Source organism: Lipophrys pholis, assembly GCF_963383615.2.
Source record: "Lipophrys pholis genome assembly, chromosome: 8".
NCBI classification, from domain to species: domain Eukaryota; kingdom Metazoa; phylum Chordata; class Actinopteri; order Blenniiformes; family Blenniidae; genus Lipophrys; species Lipophrys pholis.
In genome coordinates this window covers 2992252-3011776 of record NC_137630.1, presented here as the reverse complement: position 1 = coordinate 3011776, position 19525 = coordinate 2992252, and the positions used below count along the sequence as shown (strand labels likewise).

The 19525-nt window shown below is 43.3% G+C and overlaps 1 protein-coding gene across 1 annotated transcript; it reads left to right on the top strand.

Moving 5' to 3' along the window:
• The first annotated feature begins 8243 nt into the window (after positions 1–8243).
• LOC308112721 (uncharacterized protein) lies at positions 8244–19007 on the top strand. The gene is made up of 5 exons (XM_080468452.1): positions 8244–8464; positions 8548–8575; positions 9348–9427; positions 9548–9616; positions 18717–19007. The coding sequence occupies exons 1-5, from the start codon at positions 8293–8295 to the stop codon at positions 18959–18961; spliced, it is 594 nt and encodes a 197-aa protein (XP_080324578.1). The 5' UTR covers positions 8244–8292; the 3' UTR covers positions 18962–19007.
• Positions 19008–19525: the final 518 nt, after the last annotated feature.

Sequence of the window (19525 nt, the reverse complement as noted above, 5' to 3'; positions counted from 1 at the left end):
ACTCCCAGGCTCCCTCCACTGTCAGACAGGAAGTGCCCATTCAAAATTAAATGCCACAATTCAAAATAAAATGTGACCGAATGAAATGCCGAAATGCTCGTGGAAAATTCAGAATGCGTTAATTAGTCAACAACGCAATATTAAAAACTACTTGAATGTAGTACAGTATATACTGTATCATTTTTGCTGTTTTATCTATATAGCAAGTGTAGCCTGGGTATTTACACCCATAAATGATCGTATATTATACTATTTCTGAATGTATGAGAAATGGTAACTTAAACTGTCTCTTTTGATCCGATACCAGGATCTTGATGATCAGTCACTTTGATCGTCGGTACGGATCCGAGATCTGTTTCCCTCGATTCGTACAGCGTGAGAGCATATCGGCCTGACAGCTCGGTGTTTGACAGCGTGGGAACTTTTTGATATCGCCACCAAGACGAGTTCTGACAACCCAGAGTGGCTCGTTAGCCTGGATCCGGGTGTCAGCGGTGAAGACGGCAATATGCCCCCGAGGAAAGCACCGTCAATGGAGGAAGTTGAGGAGATAAAACAGGCTGTCAACTTCATCACGGAGGAACTTTCAGCTGTTAGGAAGCAGCAGAAGAGCATCATGGATCTGGTCGAGGAAGTAATGAAACTGCGAATCCAGAATGCTGAGAAGGATAAGCGCATTCATCATCTGGAAAGCAGAGTCGCGGACCTGGAACAGTACACCAGGGTGAATGATGTCATCGTCACCGGGCTCAAAATCAAACCCCGGTCATACGCGCGGGCGGTGACCCCGGAGAGCGAGGGGGGGGGGGGGGGGGGGGGGGGGGGGGGGGGCTGGATGTTACTCCAAGGAGAAGCAGGTGGCTGAGTTTGACTGTAATGACATGGAGGTCTGCCACCCTCTGACAAGGAGAAACGCCAGTGAGAAACCAGCGGTAATACTTCGGTTCACAAACAGAAAATACTAAATGGCCCCGCTGAAACAAGGAAGGAAGCTGAAGGGAACCAATGTTTCCATGAATGAGCACCTCTCCAAACACAATTCTGATATAGCCTGGAGCAGCACAACTCAAAAAACTGAGGAAAATACAAAACACATGGACTTAAAATTGCAAAGTATTCATAAAACTGAACGGGACCCCCGAGGAAGCCAGAGTGATCTGCATATGTAGCATCACTGAACTAGACAAATACCAATGAACGTCACTGGCATGGACTGGATTGGGACTGGAATAGGACTGGACTGGACACGGAGGTAACACGGAAAACACAAACATGGCTTCACGCACTGACAGAACTAACTGTACCTCTGGGGACATGAACCACATCGCACAGAGGACACGTGACCACCAAGAACTGGAGATGAAAACTTTTGAGTACACCGATTACAACATTCTGGACGTGGAACAGGATCTAGACCCGGACAATAACTTTTTCTCCACCATTAACAATAATTGCTGCTACTATACAGAAGATCAATACAACCAGGAGGTCAAATCTGTGGGTAAATGATCAATTATTCATTTTAACAGTAGAAGCTTATATGCAAATTTCCAAAAAAGTAAGGATTATCTGAATACTTTTTCACAACCTCTCAATATCATTGCAATATCAGAAACATGGATGAATATTGAAAGAGGAATAAACTTTGAAATGGAGGGTTATGAACTCGTATATAAAACCAGAGAAAACAAAGGTGGTGGAGGAGTGGCTCTATATAGAGATAAAACATTCGATTTCAAGGTTCTAGAGGGAACGACCACTGTGGTGGATAATGTTCTGGAATGCTTGTCAATTGAAATTTGCAAGAAAAATATTATTGTGAGCTGTATATATATAGAACACCAGATTCTAACATTGGAGCTTTCAGTGAATGGATGGAAAGTATGTTTTCAAATATAGATGGCAAAACAGTTTTTATATGTGCAGATTGGAACATTGACCTTTTAAATGTCAACAACTATAAACCCACAAATGTGTTTATCAATACAGAGACTGTGAAACTAGAGTCCTCTTCAGCTGTTGTCTCCCCACCTGGTGGAGTGACGTCCAGTCGGAAAGAAACATTAGTGCACTGCTCTTATTAAAACATACAAACACTCATATAAACACGTAAAATGATCAGTTTCAATATTCAAACACAAGCAAGACACTATTAGAGTTTTGAAGTAATCCACACTGACATTATATTAGTCATTTGAAGACTCCTTCATTGTTGCTTCAAAACCTTCCAGACACTTGAACTCAACATTGTGTGAAAGAACAAGACAACAAAACAAAGCAGCACAACTTATATGAAACTAATATTTTTTATGAACATTTGATAATGTTTACTGATAAAAGTGACATGTCACAGTGAGCATCGTTACTCACAGAGAGCAGGGAGTGAGCAGGGAGTGAGCAGGGAGTGAGCAGGGAGTGAGCAGGGAGTGAGCAGGGAGTGAGCAGGGTTCCACACAGGAACCACAATGGCCTCTTTGACTGGAGCATCGTTCTAATAAAAAGGAATATTTTGAATGAAAACAGTAAAAATGCTTAAGAGTTATAATTTTATTGAAAATCAGTATGACATGGTACACTTAGGGGTAAAGTTTTGAGTGTGTTGCAGGCTGTTGGTTGTCGTCATGTTGGTACGTCAAAGAGATCAACCACAAAGATGCTTTTCCCCTTTGGAATACAGGGAAAATCTATTTAAATAAAGGAGAAAATTAAAAGCAGCCACTTTTATCAATCTCTACTGGATTAATATTACTCCTGTATTTGATTTATGTTCATTTCTTTAGCTGATTAAGGTTGCGCTATTTTTAACAACTCTAGATACTAATCTAAACTGCATCCTGTTGCTTTACCTGTTGATACCTTGGCTGTCCTGTGAGAACCACGCATCTCTAAAACCTTCACAAGCTGAGAAAAACACACTTTAAACTTCATTGCAATGCCTTAGCTACTGCATGGAGTCATAACTTTTTCGGGAAATTTAAAAGTAGCAACTTACCGCTATGTAGCTTGCGCCTGCGCGTTCAGGCTACATGTGTCGTCACTTCCTGTCTGACAGTAGCGGGCATAGACATATACATAGACATATAACTAGACATATACATAGACATATACATAGACATATAACTAGACATATACATAGACATATAACTAGACATATACATAGACATATACATATACATAGACATATAAATAGACATATACATAGACATATACATAGACATACATATACATAGACATATAACTAGACATATACATAGACATATACATAGACATATACATATACATAGACATATAACTAGACATATACATAGACATATAACTAGACATATACATAGACATATACATAGACATATAAATAGACATATACATAGACATATACACTAGCCGCCGTGCAGCCCGTCTCCGCCCGCCGCTCCGATACATCAGAGCGGCCGCCATCTTGTGGGGCAAGTCTGACCCGTCAGCTTAAACAAGTCTATGTGACAGCGATGTGTTTTCTGAAGAAAACCACGCAAATATACATTTACATGACTGTGAAGAATCATTGCTTTCATTTTTAATTTATTAAATTAAAAATTATTTCATTTGTTTATTTATTTAATGTCGCATACTTATAGAAAGTATTGAGAGGAAATGGAAGAAGTTTGCAGACGGGACATTGGGACGCTGTCCTCTCCTTTTAGAGCAGCAACATGATGGAGCCATGACAAAAATATGCAAAAGTGTTTATTTACACACAATGAGACATTCATGTACAATGAACATGTACATTAGGGCACAAGTTATAACTTTTTTTGTGGAACAAAAGTAGATTTCTTTAACATATTTACACACAATAACATATATAGCTATTATACTTTCATTTATTGTTACATATTTATTTACCTTTAATATTAGATAAAAAGTAATACTTGCATATTTACCTATTACATATTTATTTATTGTTACAAATGTATCTATTATTACATATTATATGACATATTATTCTTACATATTAACCTCACATTACATATTTGTTGTTACATATTTACCTATTATATTCCAATTATTCATTATATTTACATATCTGTTGTTACATATATTTACATTTATAGATTGATGACAGCAACCACTCCAACTGATTTAGAAGATGCTTTATTTCACTAATTCAGAAGCCTTGGAAAAGGACTGTCTTGCACAGCCTCTTCCATGAATTGCCAATTTGGAGTTTTAGCATTTTCATTTTTGCAATGTGATGGAATCTTAGTTTGTGGAAAACTGAAACTACCACTACCATGAGCCCAAAGTGATGGTTTTCAATGCCATCCTGTGTGTCCTCGATGTGCCCCTTGAGAAAAAATATGTCCTGTGATCCAATGTCTGCATGGACCAACCGGTTGAGAGAGGACACACTCATGTTTTGGTTCTGGTTCTGACTGGCGAATGAAGCACTCTGCTGAACTGAGTCCTCTCAGAAGGAATCATGAGCCCCCCCCCTGTTCATGAGGGTCAGCGAGTGGGAGCTCCTATCAAAAGATGCAGGAGCAGCATCTGTCACCAGGCTACCACGGCACACACTATGAGACAGCGTCCTTAAAACGTGTCTCACAACAAACCCTGAGATAGATAGATAGATAGATAGATAGATAGATAGATAGATAGATAGATAGATAGATAGATAGATAGATAGATAGATAGATAGATAGATAGATAGATAGATAGATAGATAGATAGATAGATAGATAGATAGATAGATAGATAGATAGATAGATAGATAGATAGATAGATAGATAGATAGATAGATTATACAACATTGCACAATGAGATTTGGAGGTTCTCCTATATTCAGCGCAGGATCACAACTCACATAAAAACTTAAAATGGGTTTAAAATCTTTCCCATATTAAAAAGTATATATAAGTCAGAGCATTGTCCACAAGGCCACCAGAACGTGTGGGCAGATAACTGTGGTCACACACGAGAGCTGGGATATTGGTGAACGGGGACGGGAGGTCTTCAGATTCTTCTTCTGCTGGAGCCGAGGACAGATCAACAGCAGACAGGGACACAGTGTCCTTCACTGCTGCCACGTTTCCAGACTAGCCAGGAGACACACCACAGTGGACCATGAGGCGGCGGATCATAGCCTGGAATTGGCCTGTTGATGGATTGTTATTCCAGCCCCCTTAGATAAACAACAAAAACACATCAATGTACACAAGTACTGTTTATGTTTATTGTAGAGATCCCCATTAGCACAGCAGAACTGTCGTTTTTCTTCCTGGGGTCCAATAAAAACAATTCAACAATACTTTACATTACAAAGTTACATTACAACATATAAAACATAGAATTTTATTTGTTCAAAGACAAATTTTTCCATGGTTTTCCTCAAAACAGACAATATCCTAATTGTGCGACTGTTTACATCTGAGAATGGTTGTTTATCATTTTTTGGCAATGGGATCATTTTGGCTATTTTCAACTTTTGTTGCACCGACCCTGTTTGAAAGCTTTGATTTATTATATGACACACCACTGAGGAAATGTCATTTGCTATGAGTTTAATAAGTTTTCTATCTAATTGATCCACCCCCAGAGAAGTTTTTTTTTACAAGATTTGAGAGCCTTTGTTACATCCTCTATGGTTTGTTTGTTATGGCATGTTTGTGTACATGTCAGTTTGTCTCAAAGGAGTGAGGTGTGACATGTTGCTCAGCTGTTTGAGCACAGCCAGACAGTACTTCCTACTGGCATCAGGCTGAGGTTCTCCTGCTGGAACAGGCGGGGAACGGCACACTGACTGGTTCTGAGACGCTGCAGTGTCTGCCTGTTTGGATGTCCAGCTAGTCCTGGTTGCCACCGGCTGAAATGAAAGCAATGACACTTGGAAGGCTGTTTCTAATCACCACATAATGTCATAGAAATACTTCTTTGAGTCGAACATGGCGCTAAACAAAATTTCAATTCAATTCAATTCAGTTTTATTTGTAAAGCACTAAATCACATCAACAAACATCTCAGAACCTCTTACAATGATAAGAGTACAACAGAACCCAACTAAACCTTCCAGAGAAGCAGATGTAACAAGCAACAGTGGAAACCAGGGAAAACTCCCTCGCATGGAGAGAAGTTCATAAGAACTCCCTCTTCAGGAAGAAAGGGGGCGGAGCCTAGACTCTGGAAGGGGGGGGGGGCATCCGCCTTGACCGGTTGGGGGGAGAAGTAAATGGGATAGAAGAGGGAGAGAGAGAGTGGCAGACAGGCCAGAGAAGTACAAATACTAAGAAAAGTCTATGATGAGCGTTGGTCTGATGATGAACCAATCTCAGTCTGGAGTTTAAGGGCCGTGCCGTTGCGGTGGGGTCCCGGTGCTGTGGTGGGGTCGGGTAGTAGGACCGTGGTAACTCCACTCTGGGAGTCTTGGGTCTGATCCCCTGGATCCTGCTCCCCTCCTGTCAGGGAGAAAAAAGACGGCGGCAGTTTCTGGTGGCTCCAGTAATGTTGTTACACAGAGAGAAAGAAAGAAAGACAAGAAACAGAAGCTCCAAATGTAGAGTTCCTCCCTTTAACGGGAGAGAGGAAATCCCCTCAGCAGTCTAGGCCTAGAGCAGCTCAACTTACTGCTCCTATTTTATTCCTAATGAGAAGCTCTATCAAAGAGGAAGGTTTTTAGTCTCCTCTTAAATAAACTAATGGTGTGGGCCCTTCGGACCGAGGCTGCTAGTTGATTCCAGAGTAAAGGAGCCATATGGCTGAAACTCCTGCCTCCTGTTTTACTTTGAAGGACTTTAGGGATTACCAACAGTCCTGCATCCTCAGAGCCAAGGGCTCGTGGAGGGTGAGACACTTCTAGACGTTTCTCCTTATAGGACGGAGCCTGGTGATGAAGAGTTTTAGATGTGATCAGAAGGATGTGTAGATTTGATGTGAAGCCAGTGTAAGGATGCTAAGACTGGGGAGATGTGCTCTCTTCTTCCAGTTCTGGTTAGTAAACCTGCAGCAGCGTTCTGCTCTAGCTGGAAGATCCTAACAGAGGAGTTTGGACATCCTGACATTAGGGAGTTACAATCATCTCATCTTGAAGTCACAAAGGCATGAATAATTTTTTCTGCATCTTTGAAGGACAAGAAGTTTCTAATTTTTGCAATATTCCTTAGATGGAAGAAGGCTGTCCTGGAGACATGTTTAACATGGGACATAAAGGACAGATCCTGATCAAAAATAACACCCAGGTTCCTAATATCACTGTTAGAATAGTGTTAAAATAATTCTCCAAACTGTGTGGTATTGTTTTAACTTTATCACCGAGTGATGCACCTACTCTTTTCAGATGAGCTGGGAAGTTGAAGACAGATGGCACTACTCCCTCCCTGATCCGGACAGTCTGACCCGTCCTGTCGAAGTCCACCTGCCTGAAGTGTTCACTGCAGAGCCTCCAGTACACAGTGGCAATAAAAGCCTCCCTTCGGAGGGCGACTTCCCACTGCTCCCTCGCCATTTGGTTGGTGGAAAACCTTCAAATGCACAAAAAGTTAGTCAATAGCCTTCATTTTCTACCACAGTTCAGTTGTGATTTATTTTGAAATGTAATATTCTACACACTGCAACTAAAATAGCCTCCGTCAGATGAACCCAATAGATGTTGATATTGTTGTTGTTGATGTTTGAGGGCGAGCTTAAGCCAGGGAATAGAGAGCATTTCCCACGGCTCCAGCTCATCTATGTCCCAAGTTAATGTTATATGAGCTAAACACAACAACAACAACAATAAATATGTTTTTCCTACCTGTGGAAGGTAATCTCACGCATTCCATTGTCCTTATTTTGTCTGTTTGTTCAAACAAAAGCAGAACAGTGATGCGGTATCGTTGCTGAAGTCCTGACAAATGCCCCTCCCAAGATGGCGGACGCACTGATGTATGTTCCTGCCAGTCGGTGAGGCGTCTAGTGTACATGTCTAGGGTGGAGGGAGCCTCACAGTGGAGGCTGCACCGGAAATGGCTGAGAGTTGAGATCCTGCAGCCAGACACCTCCTATAAGACCCACAGAATTCTAAATGTTTTCAGCATTGTTGTCCTGTGACTGATCGTGGCTGAATTTCCTTCTATTCAGGTTGTTAAAATGTGTTATTGTCAGTCTTTTTAATCTATTACTCATGATGGAGTAAGTGAGCAAATTAAATGAAACCACAGGCACACACACTTTGCTCTATGATAAATTAGATGACAGGTGTTTTGTTGATTCTTGTGTTTCCTCAGTATTCACACTGATCGTCACATAGAAGTACAGAATGAGGGACAAGAGGAGACGTCTATGCATGATGAAGTCGGACCTTCCCATGCGAAGTGTGGTTCCTCCGTGGATAATGACTGTGACACAAACACAGCAGCGTTAAATCCTCACTCCCTGGGAGAGAAGATGAATGAAACCATGAGCACCAACCAGAAGGAGCAGAACTCCTCTCTGACCCGACACCACTGCCTCAGTAAGGTGGCGTCAACACAGCAGAGCTCAATTCACACTTCTGTCTTTTCAAGTAATGTTTTGGATATTTGCTTTTTTCCTCAGATATGGAGATGAAGAAATCACCAGAGGGGTAAGTCATAATGCAGTACATCATGGGACATGGAGTTCCACAAGGCAGTTTTAGATGATCAAACAAACTCACAAGGTCACACAGAAGGAATTCTGAGATCTTATAATTCACTTTAGTTTGCTGTCAGCTCTGTCTCTCTGTAGCTCTGTCTCTCTGTAGCTCTGTGTCTCTGTAGCTCTGTGTCTCTGTAGCCCTGTGTCTCTGCAGCTCTGTCTCTCTGTAGCTATGTGTCTCTGCAGCTCTGTCTCTGTAGCTCGATGTCTCTGTAGCTCTGTCTCTCCGTAGCTCTGTGTCTCTGCAGCTCTGTCTCTCTGTAGCTCTGTCTTTGTAGCTCTGTCTCTCTGCAGCTATGTTTCTCTGTAGATCTGTGTCTCTGTAGCTCTGTCTCACTGTAGTTGTGTGTCTCTGTAGCTCTGTCTCTCTGTAGCTCTGATTCACTGTAGTTGTGTGTCTCTGTAGCTCTGTCTCTAGCTCTGTCTCTCTGCAGCTCTGTCTCTCCGTAGCTGTGTGTCTCTGTAGTTCTGTCTCTCTGTAATTATGCCTCTGTAGCTCTGTATCGCTGTAGCATTGTAGCTCTTGAGACTGAGATTTGCATCTCAGACACTGTATGGATTCTAGATAACTGAGGAGAAAAAAACAATGCATCATTCAGACAGTATTTTGCTTTCCTTTCTCTGTAAAATGGGTTTCCTGCTGTTTCCAGGTACTGGTATAAGTTCATCATTCAACTCTGTTGTTGTGAAAAGTCGTTTGATTGAAATATTTGTTGCAGACATTCCACATCTTCAGATCTGGGAGCAACAGAAGAGAAAGAAAGTTTTTGGAGGGCTGGAGTAAGCAGTATTTATGAAGGTGAGTAGAAGAAAAAAGTGACAAAGCGATCTCCAACTGTCTCAAATCATAATGTGCTCTGTATGTCTGTCTGTATGATTCCATGTGAGGATATTTTTGTGTTTGCTTACATTGAGACAGTTCAAACATCCCATCGAGCCAAGGAGTGGCTGAGTGTGGTTTCAGAGCTCACCCTGCGGCTCAACAAAGGTACTTCCTGTGGTAGTGTCCATGTGGGATCTAGTTCATTGACATGTCTCTATGTCGTATTTGTGTGCTTGAATTTAACAATCATGACGGTTGTGTGCATGACTTTGTCCCCAAAATGGTGAATTGTCTTCTGGAGAATTGTAGAGCTGAGTAGTTAGGGGACTCCCGGCTTGCTCAGTTGATAGAGCATGAGACTCTCAAGGTAGAGGGTTCGTGTCTCACGCTGGGCGCCACCTTCCTGTGGGCTCACCACCTGCAGGAAGGTTCTTAATAGGTGCAAAGTGATCTGGGTGACGGTGCTCAGACTGACACCCCCACCACCCGGAAATGGATAAGCGGGAGAAGATGGATGAATGGATGGATGGATGGATGGATGGATGGATGGATGGATGAGTAGTTAGGAAGGCGAATGTGTCATTTCTGTACTGAACAGATTTTACTTCACTGAATCACACTCAGTAGCGGAAGTCTGCAGCAGAAGAAGTTGGTTGAGGAATTTCCAAACTTAGGAGTCAAGTTCAATAGCTCCAAGACTGTGAAGCAGCTGTCAATCATCAGTGTGAGGAGGCAAGGAGGGAGGAGACTGCACGCTGAGGAGATGGATGTCAGCAGCAGTGTGGGTCAAGTTACTTGGAAACAGTAATTATCATTGCTCCATTCTGGCTGAAACTTTACATGTTGCATGAGAATCCACATCTGATCACAGCCTGAAGACGGTTACATCAATCAGGCATAGCGCCACCTACTGGTAACAGGAAGTGGGATGATGTGCACAAAACAACAACATGCAACACATTATGTCGCACCTGCGTGCGCGAGGACCCGTTCAAAGCTGCTTGCGGCTTTAGTTAATAATATTATTTCTTTGGAAATGCTGCATTTTTGATGGCCTAAATGTGCTCAAACCGGCATGGAAATCTGTATCAGAAGGGGTGAAAAATGTTATATTTTATGAGGCTTGTGTGTGTCAAAATGTCTTCATAGCGCCCCCTACAAAGTTTTATACATTTGTAACATCTACTACGGGCAGCACATTTGACTTGCATCCAAGGAATTTGGTAGGCATACACCTGCAAGGGGCAGCTTCTACAGACCTGAAGTTTGGCCAGGATAGACAGCAGGCCTTACTGATACATCAACATCTTCAGAAACACTCTCAGGTCAGGGTCATGGGAGTCCCCTGATGTTCCATCTTTCGCCATCAAACAGGAAGTACTGTCTTTTGTTCATGTGCATGCGCCAATCTTCTTCAAGCTTTACATCAATCCCAAGGATGCCGTGATCACATCCATTTGCCAATATCCATTACTCGTCATATGACTAAGATTGGTATTCATATCCATGTCAAATTCAATGACTTATAAGCCTTAACATGTTGCTGATGACTCAAGGAGAAACTTGTTTACTTACGTTAAACATCATGTGAGCGGTGACCAGGTGAACCTACATTTTCTGCCATGACAACAACTGAAATGTTTATATTTCAGCTGCAAATTGTTGAATCTGGTCCAAATTGCATGATTGACAGGGTTTCATGTCTGAAGACATTCTCACTCCAAAATTGACTCATAGTCATAGTCATTACCTCTTGGTAACAGGCAGTTTGAGACATTACGCTTACATGTGTCATTGTTCCAAACTTTGTCATATAATCCTTGAAATTGTTGAGCCAAATTCCCCACCTTGACAATGCTTCAGTGTGAAGGTCTGGTGTTGTCATGTAACGCTGTTGCCGTGGCAACCAATCATCCTTATGACAAAGGAAGGACTTTTTGACAGTTTAGGAATACTTAAAAACTCACCAAAACTGGCACAATGACTCTATAGCGCTTCAAAAAATATATATATTATCGCCCTCCCCGGATGATCTACGAAATTTAGTATGTAGTACATAAAAGCCTCTTGGACACTTGCCATAAATCCAACAGTGGGCCATTTCGAATTAACTGTGGCATTCTTCTTGATTTTTGTCCTATTCAAGAGCAAATCCCTCCTAGGGGTTGGTGATTAAAAGATATTAAAAACTCCCTGAATCAGTCCAGAGGTGTGGCAGTGGCACCCCCAAGAAATGTGACAGTATGGCATCAAACAGGAAGCATGCCTAATGACCCCGCACATGCTTCAATCTGCCTCAAACTTTACATACTTTTTCAAAGTCTTTCCCTGATTTCATTAATCCATAGAAGTATGTTGAACCACTTTAATGGGTAAGTTGATCTATCAGGGAGTAAACTGACCATCTGCGTTTTAAAATGTAAACCTGAGCATGTTGTGCTAACAAAGCTTTAACAATTTTAACAAAGCTTTAACAAAAACAACCAGTTAGTGTGTGCGTGCGCATGTCTGCGCGTGTGTGCATGTGAGTGTGAGAGTGTCCGCCTGTGTATTTTGTGTGCGTGTGTTTTTAAGATCCCCAATTCTGACTGGCTATTCAAACAGGAGTGTGTGTCTGCCAATATATGTGTCACGATTCACACTCAGAGACTCAGGTGCGGACAGAGACACGGAACCAGGAGTTCTCTCAAGAGTATTTTAATTAATAAACGGTGGCAAGGGACTCAACCCAAATAAACAAGATAGGTGAGCTGTTACAAAAGGATAAGCAAGAAGAAGTAGAACAAAAGGAGGGGAAGGGGTGACTGAACTACTCGGCAAACACTAACAAACTAAGAAACCGCCAAACTAAACAAAATACTCCAAGAGGGAAAAAAGCTGAACCAAAGTACAACACAGGACTTATACCACTACTAAAGGTAATGCTCAAAAGTACGTATTCAGGCCCAGCTAGAGACTGCGGGGAGCACACGGCCTGGTACGAAGCGGGGAGTTGTAGGAGGGCGTGGTCGGCGGTGAGGAAGCAGGACGGAGGGCAGGTGCTGCAGTCCGATGGAGGGGGAACAGGGAGCCTTCCGTTGAGCTGCGTCACTGAATGGAGTCACTAGCAGGGGCCTGGTGCGGCAGGGCAGGGCAGGGCAGGGCAGGGCAGGGCAGGGCAGGGCAGGGCAGGGCAGGGCAGGGCAGGGCACAACTAACTGTCATTAGTTTACGGTCCGGCGCCAAGTCTTGAGCTGAAGCCAGTTTTATGGGGAGCGAGGTGAATTGATTGGTGTAGCCACACCCTGGCTCAGGTGAGTGCACTCAGGTAATCAGACTATACTCCACACCTCACCAGCATGCAACACACGCCCACCTGAGAAAAAGGGAAGGAGGGAGGGGGAAGGGAAAACGCTGGCACTAGGCAGAGCCAGAGGTGGAGGTCCTGATAATATGAGTGTGTGTGATATCGTAACAGTTGGATTGTGATGTGGAGGTTTTAATGTGGTGAAAATAGTGGAAATGTATAGTTATTAAAAAAAAGGGAGGTGGTCTAAAAATTTTTTTTTGAAAAGTGAGAAACCAAAAACAGAAAAAGAACCATTTCAAACCCAGAGGTGACATTTAGCGGTGAAGTAACGAGTGCTTTTTTCTTTTCCTTTTTTGTATCCCAGCGCTGACAGTGCAAGTCCAAAATGATTATTACTATAACAATATTGTAAACATCATGTACATTAATGATGTAATACTAATTAGCTTTGCTTTAATATACTTTGTTCATGATGTTTACTAATGTTGTTGTTAAATACTTACCTGGGCCAGAGTAACTTCCTGTGGGCTCTCCACCTGCAGGAAGGTTCTTAATCGGTGCAATGTGATCTGGGTGACGGTGTTCAGACTGACACCCCTGCGACCCGGAAATTGATAAGCAGGAGAAGATGGATGGATGGATGGATGGATGGATGGATGGATGGATGGATGGGCCTGAGTAAACCTGTGATGTGTGTGTGTGTGTGTGTGTGTGTGTGTGTGTGTGTGTGTGTGTGTGTGTGTGTGTGTGTCAGAGTGGTTAATACTCAGTTTGTGAGGACCATCGGTAGAGCCAGGGGGTGACGGCGGGGTCCTGGAACAGCTGGCCGTTGACATAGAGCCTGTCCACTGTGATGACGGCTCGGGATCCCTCAGCGATGAGCTTCTTCCTGACAGGAGAAAGCAGGCAGCGGCGGTCCAGGATCTCCTTCAGGAACTGGTCTTTGATGCTGAAGTCCGTCCCTCGTAGTTCCCTGCCGCGACTCTTCACCAGCTCTTTCTGTTTGAAATGTTCAAACTTGGCGACGATGGGCCGCGGGCGCTGGTTGTCGTGTCGTCTTCCTCCCAGGCGGTGAACGTGGACGAAGGTGATCTTGTTCATGGTGTCAGGGGGCTGCTTCAGGCTCACCTGCATGAAGTCCAGCCTTTTGAGGTTGAGGGAGTTTCTTCAGCTTCTTCATCACTCCATGGGAAAGATATCTCTTCCTTTTCATTAAATGCAAAGGAAGGTTGAAACCATCACATGGTCTGTTTACTCCTCCTCTACCTCCTCTGAGAAGACTCTTTGCTTCCATTGTTCCACTGTACCCAACTGTTTTTACTGCCTTTGCCTCTCTCTTTGTAATGTACCTCCTCAATGTTGGCCTGTCATTATTTCTCTCTTTTGCCACTGATCTGATAGACTTTCCACTAGGGCTGCAACTAACGATTATTGCAATAATCGATTAATCAGTCGATTATTTTTTTTGATTAATCGATGAATCGGATAAAAAAACATAAAACATTTCATGTTGTAGGACCAGTTGATATTGAATGAACTAAACCCCAAATATGTTGTGGTTATTTAAAAGCATATAACTGAACCAATACAAAGATGTATACAATATATATAGATATACACACATGTACATAGAATGTATACAAAATAATTTAATTTAGTTAATATTTCTTAGTAAAATATAACAATCTTAAAAAAAGGGGAAGGTGTGAGATCCGAGCACAGACTGTTACAAACCAGTGAATCGTCAACAATAAATACACAATAATCACCAAGAATTGTTCAATTAGGCTAACAGGCGCTTATTAACAAAAATGTATTAATTCATGAATAATTCTGAAATCATCTCATAAATCAACACATCTCAGTAGCAAACGTCATCTAACACGGAGATCTAATCTATTAAACAGCACAAACTATGTACAGTGTGTGTGCGTGTGTGCGTGCGTGTGTGTAATGACGCACGTCCACCAGGAGGAGGCAGACGTTGGAGGGTCAGTGTGATGACTGTGACAGCGCTCGAGAGCGTCGGGTGATTGAATGACTCGAGCACCGAGAGAATGCAGTGATCCACACGTCCACTAGAGACGTTTGGCTGGCTCTTTCTGGGAGCGTGACGGTTTCTTAGTGACCAGATAAACAAGATACCCATCTTGCTCGCATGCCAAATTGGAGGTCGTATTTCACCGACGCAGAGCTGTTGCTGTAGTGACGGAAAGACGCTTCCCGAGGTCACGTGACGAACGAACGGCTTTGTCGGCCCGGTTCCGAACGCCCGAGTTTTAACTGGATGTCGGAACATGCAGTTTATCTAATTGCAATCACAGAGCGGCGACAGACGCGCACAGCACGCGTGCGGATTTTGCGTTAATGAAAGAAAGAGAAGGAAATTAGTTCGGCTGTGCCAACCGTCCCGGCCGAACTATGTAGGAGCCGCACCGCCGAAACTTCTGCTCCGCCGTGTGCTGTGCATGAACGTTCCAGCTCGCTACCGACTAGCAGTCATATTTTAATCATATTTAGCTTGTAACGTTGCTCCTGTATGAGTTCTGCAGCTCGTTAACATGTCGATTGGTGCGCTTATGTGATGCACCTGAACGCTTCACTCAGCTCCTGTGGTTAAAACACGACCAACAGCGCGGCTCGGACAAAAACTCTCTCTTTTATTACTGAAACAGTTCAGAGAGATGTATTTCTGAAACCATTGGCGGCGAGAACGAAGCTGTGCAATTGAAAAGTAAAAATGCCGCTTCACAGACGTTTGGGTGCTGTGAGGGGACGTGGCCTGCGAGTTCCACTGCTTCTCCTCGGAGTATGAACCGTTGACTTATGTCACAGTCGAATTTTCTTCTTGTTCTTATGGCTTCAAAAAGAGAGTGTGCAGGGGCCTTCACACAAACAGATGGCAATGTCTTTGCCGGTTGCAGTTTTTTTGTAATGTGTTTCAGTAAAACACATTACATATTAGCTTCAGGCTAATTTAGCAGCCCTGCCCAGACAAAAGCTCTTTTACTGTTCGTCAGTGAGGTGATCAGCACCGGGTGGTGCGGTGTCCTTCTCGTGAGGCCGGGGTATCTTGTTCGTTGCAGGGTCTGGATTCAACATCCCGAACCAAAACTGTGGGGCCTTGTGTTCAGCTGCAGAGCAGTGGGGTGCTGGTGAGGAGAGCCGCTCGCTGGCGTCCCAAGGGTCTGAAGAAGAAAAAGAAAAAGTAATCCAAACTATGTTCTGCTCGTCCAGCAGGCTGAACCTTGGTTTGGTTCTGTGGGTCCACTTTGCGTGCTCTTTTTTCTCCGACGCAGCAGAGACGTGCGTGTCTCTCGGCAGTTCTGGGGAAGAGGCGGCGAGCGATAGCTGCAAGGGGGCTTCATCTAAGTTTGAATTTCGGGCACCCCGTGGCGCCAGTCTTAACCAATCTCCCTGTGCTGGCCTCAGGTTCAGAGAGCATTCTCCTCCTCTGGGTGTGGCGGAGCCTCCTGGCGGTGAGGTGCAGGGGTGCAGCTTACTTGACCAATGGCGATTGCAACCATGAGGTCGCCAGGGTTTTCTTTGTTTAAGAAAAATGGGCCCTTCCCCTTCCCCCCTTTGTCCTGGGGGAGTGAACAATGGAGGTTTAGACCCAACAACCGCCTCCACCTCTTTCCGTTCAACTCACTCTGCAGGTTGAGTTTGGTTTGTTTTTTACTTTGTTTCGGTCAGCCAGCACTGACGGAGCTCCAAAGTTCTAGTAAACGGCTCCGCGACATGGCGAGTGACACATAAATCGCGTGACACAACAAGTCGATAATGAAATTCGTTGCCAACAGTTTTGATCATCAAATTTTATTGATCTTAGCGATTTGTTGTTGCAGCCCTACTTTCCTCTCTTGACATCATTGGCTGCTCTCTTTATCTCTTCAAGGGGTGTTGAGCCCCAAACCAGTTGAATATACCCAACTGAAATACCATTTAATACATCAGAGACCATTGAACCATTGGCTCAAGTTACCCCATAGCCACCAATTTGGGAAAAACCAGCCATCTTTGAAATTTGGGCTTATCTTTAGGGAGGCGATTCATATGATTTTATACATTAGCAAATCACGATGTTGTGAGAACGCTGTTTCACGTAAACGCACCATTTTTGACCGATCATACACACGAGGCGGCACATTAGGAGCCTGAAAACATTGATTTTTTTAACATGGGACCCAGAGAGGGAAATTTCTAATACCCCGGCTCGGCTTTGAGGTGTGGATGGCAAAGACGATCATCTGTGGAATAAAGGTGACGTATCCGCCCTGCCTCTCTTCCCCAAGATACAAACAATAACCACAACAGTCGCAGACGACATGCTCCAGGTCCACTGTTAGAAGCTACTGACGCCAGCAGGAGGAGGAGCAGGAGCAGGAGCATAAACCTACATAACTCAGAGTTATATAGAAGTCTATGAGCAGGAGTCTTCTAAATATCGATGTGCTCTGTGTCTTCTGCGTTTTTGGTGTATTTGGTGAGTCACAGCGCCCCTAAGGGCCTGGCATATGTAATACATGCCCTTAAGCCTTTTGTGTTGAATCTTGTTCATAGTGACGTGTGGACGGAGTTGTTTTTGAGAATGCCGGGATTGTTTAGGTTCCTGTGGGAAACTTACATGCATAATATAGAATTATGTGGCTGGATACATTTGCTTTGGCATAACATTCATTTTACCTAGTAAGCAGAAAATTTTCCTTGACCAGCAAAAAAACTGCTTATTGTGTAAAAAACTAAACCACTAACCCCATCTCCCGTGTGCTTCTGTGAATCACAGCAAGATGGAATTGATGGTGCTTCCTGAATTTATGGTCATATGACAAAACATGTACGGTTACTTAGAAACAGGGTCAACTTACCCTCTGGCTTATCTTACCCCATTCTCCCCTAATCCTTGAAATAGTTGGGGATATGAAGCACATCAGGACATGCAAAAATGCCAGTGACACCCATACCCTAAACCCAACAGGAAGTCCGCCATTTTGGGTTACCTGCGAACATTTTGTCATGAACTAATCCCAGAAGGTAAGTCCAAGAGACCTAAAGTTTGGCCAGTATATACAACTGGCCTTCCTCATGAAATGTTGGTAAAATGTTCCAGTTGCTAGTCAAAGGGCGTGGCCATGGTGGCCGCCTAAAATATTGACACATCACCATCAAACAGGAAGTGATGTGTAACTCTGCACTACATGCTGCTATCTGCCTAAAATTGTACACACTTTTGAATTCTTTTTAACGACGTATAAAGTAAGAAAACGTTTTTACCTTGCTGACATGTTTTGGCTGCAGCCTCCCTCAGAGCGTCATCTGACGTGTGATGACGTGTCGCTCTTTATCAGGTGAGCGGCCTGACAGATCTGTCAGATTCTGTCAGGCCAGCCACGCCCCCCGTCGTCCAGTGGTCTCTGGAGGATGGAGTCCCAGCTGTGAGACAAGATGTAGGCTCCCTCGTCCCGCTTGATGGTCTCCCGCTTCCTGATTTCGATGGCCTCCTTTATCCACCGTTTTCTTGCTTTATCTGTCGTTAAAAAGAATTCAAACGTATATGTAGTCAGAACGACATAATGAACTCCAACTAAAATTGTACATGTTTCATGACAGTCCTGCCCTGATCACATCCATATGCTAAAGTCCATCACAGACATAGCATCACCTTGTGGTATTCGGAATATGACATTTTTAACACTTTGATGTATTATTGGTAGCCCATATTTCCATAGCACTCAGACGTTCACCAAATGTCAACATACAATGTGCATGGGTGTGCGAGGACCCGTTCAATGCTGCTTGCAGCTTTATTTTGTCTTTATTCCTAATGATATCGTATCGGTTGTCATTTAGAATAGCACAATAAAAACAATAAGTTGCTCAAGTGAAATTGAAAGTTCTAGCAAACATGCATTCACAAACACTAAAAGAGTAATTTATCCTACTGGATTTTAAACTGTTGTTCTAATTTATTTCCAGGAACGTCTCCGTTACCACCGGACGTCAGTGGTTGTGATCGGGACAGTGCAGTGAAAGGACTCCTTCCATTTCAGGACACCGAGACGGCTTCAGTCGACTCTGAAACTGAACATCTCACAGCTTCTACAGAGCAGCCGTCCAACGACAACCCGCCCACTGAAGACAGCCGAAGGGATTTGGGGAACTTCTATGATGACGTGCCTGCCGAGACTTTACATTCACAAGGTTTTGATTATTCAGTATAATAAAATAGTCCATGTGTGACTGATTATTCATCTGTTATTCACCCATAAAAAGAAACTACAGCGTTGTCTCTTCTATGTAGATGTGGATGACATTTATGAGGAGATTCAGAGTCCTGATCAGCGTGACGTCAAGTGTTGGAGCTCCAGCGAGTTTGAGAGCTACGACGAACTGTCTGAGAGTCAGACCGCTCCTCCTGCATGCAAACACAAGGTATTGACGGACTGTCAAAAGTAATTTTATCTGCATTAAAGAAACAGAGAGGAAAAAACTGGTGCATCATCAGATGGAAAATGTGAATGAATGAAGGCCAAACAATGTGAAGCATGACAACGGCATAATGTCCCATTTCTCTCCTCCTCATGTCTGAGATGTTTACAGTTGTTTCTAAAGAGGGGATGCTGCTCAGACATAAATGTGACCCTGTTCCAACATTTTGAGGCAGAGTGAGCTGTTATATGGCCTTTAAGTGTAGATTAAGTTTTTATTTACATTTGAGTTGAGTTTTGATTTAATTCCAGAGCTTCATTCAGATCTTCATTCAAACTTTATGAAATATGAGTGCA

Coding starts and splice junctions, on each gene's coding strand:
- LOC308112721 (XM_080468452.1), top strand. CDS start 8,293: ATGCATGATGAAGTCGGACCTTCCCATGCGAAGTGTGGTTCCTCCGTG. Junction 8,576..9,347: donor ATGAAGAAATCACCAGAGGG/GTAAGTCATAAT, acceptor TATTTGTTGCAG/ACATTCCACATCTTCAGATC. Junction 9,617..18,716: donor CACCCTGCGGCTCAACAAAG/GTACTTCCTGTG, acceptor ATTTATTTCCAG/GAACGTCTCCGTTACCACCG.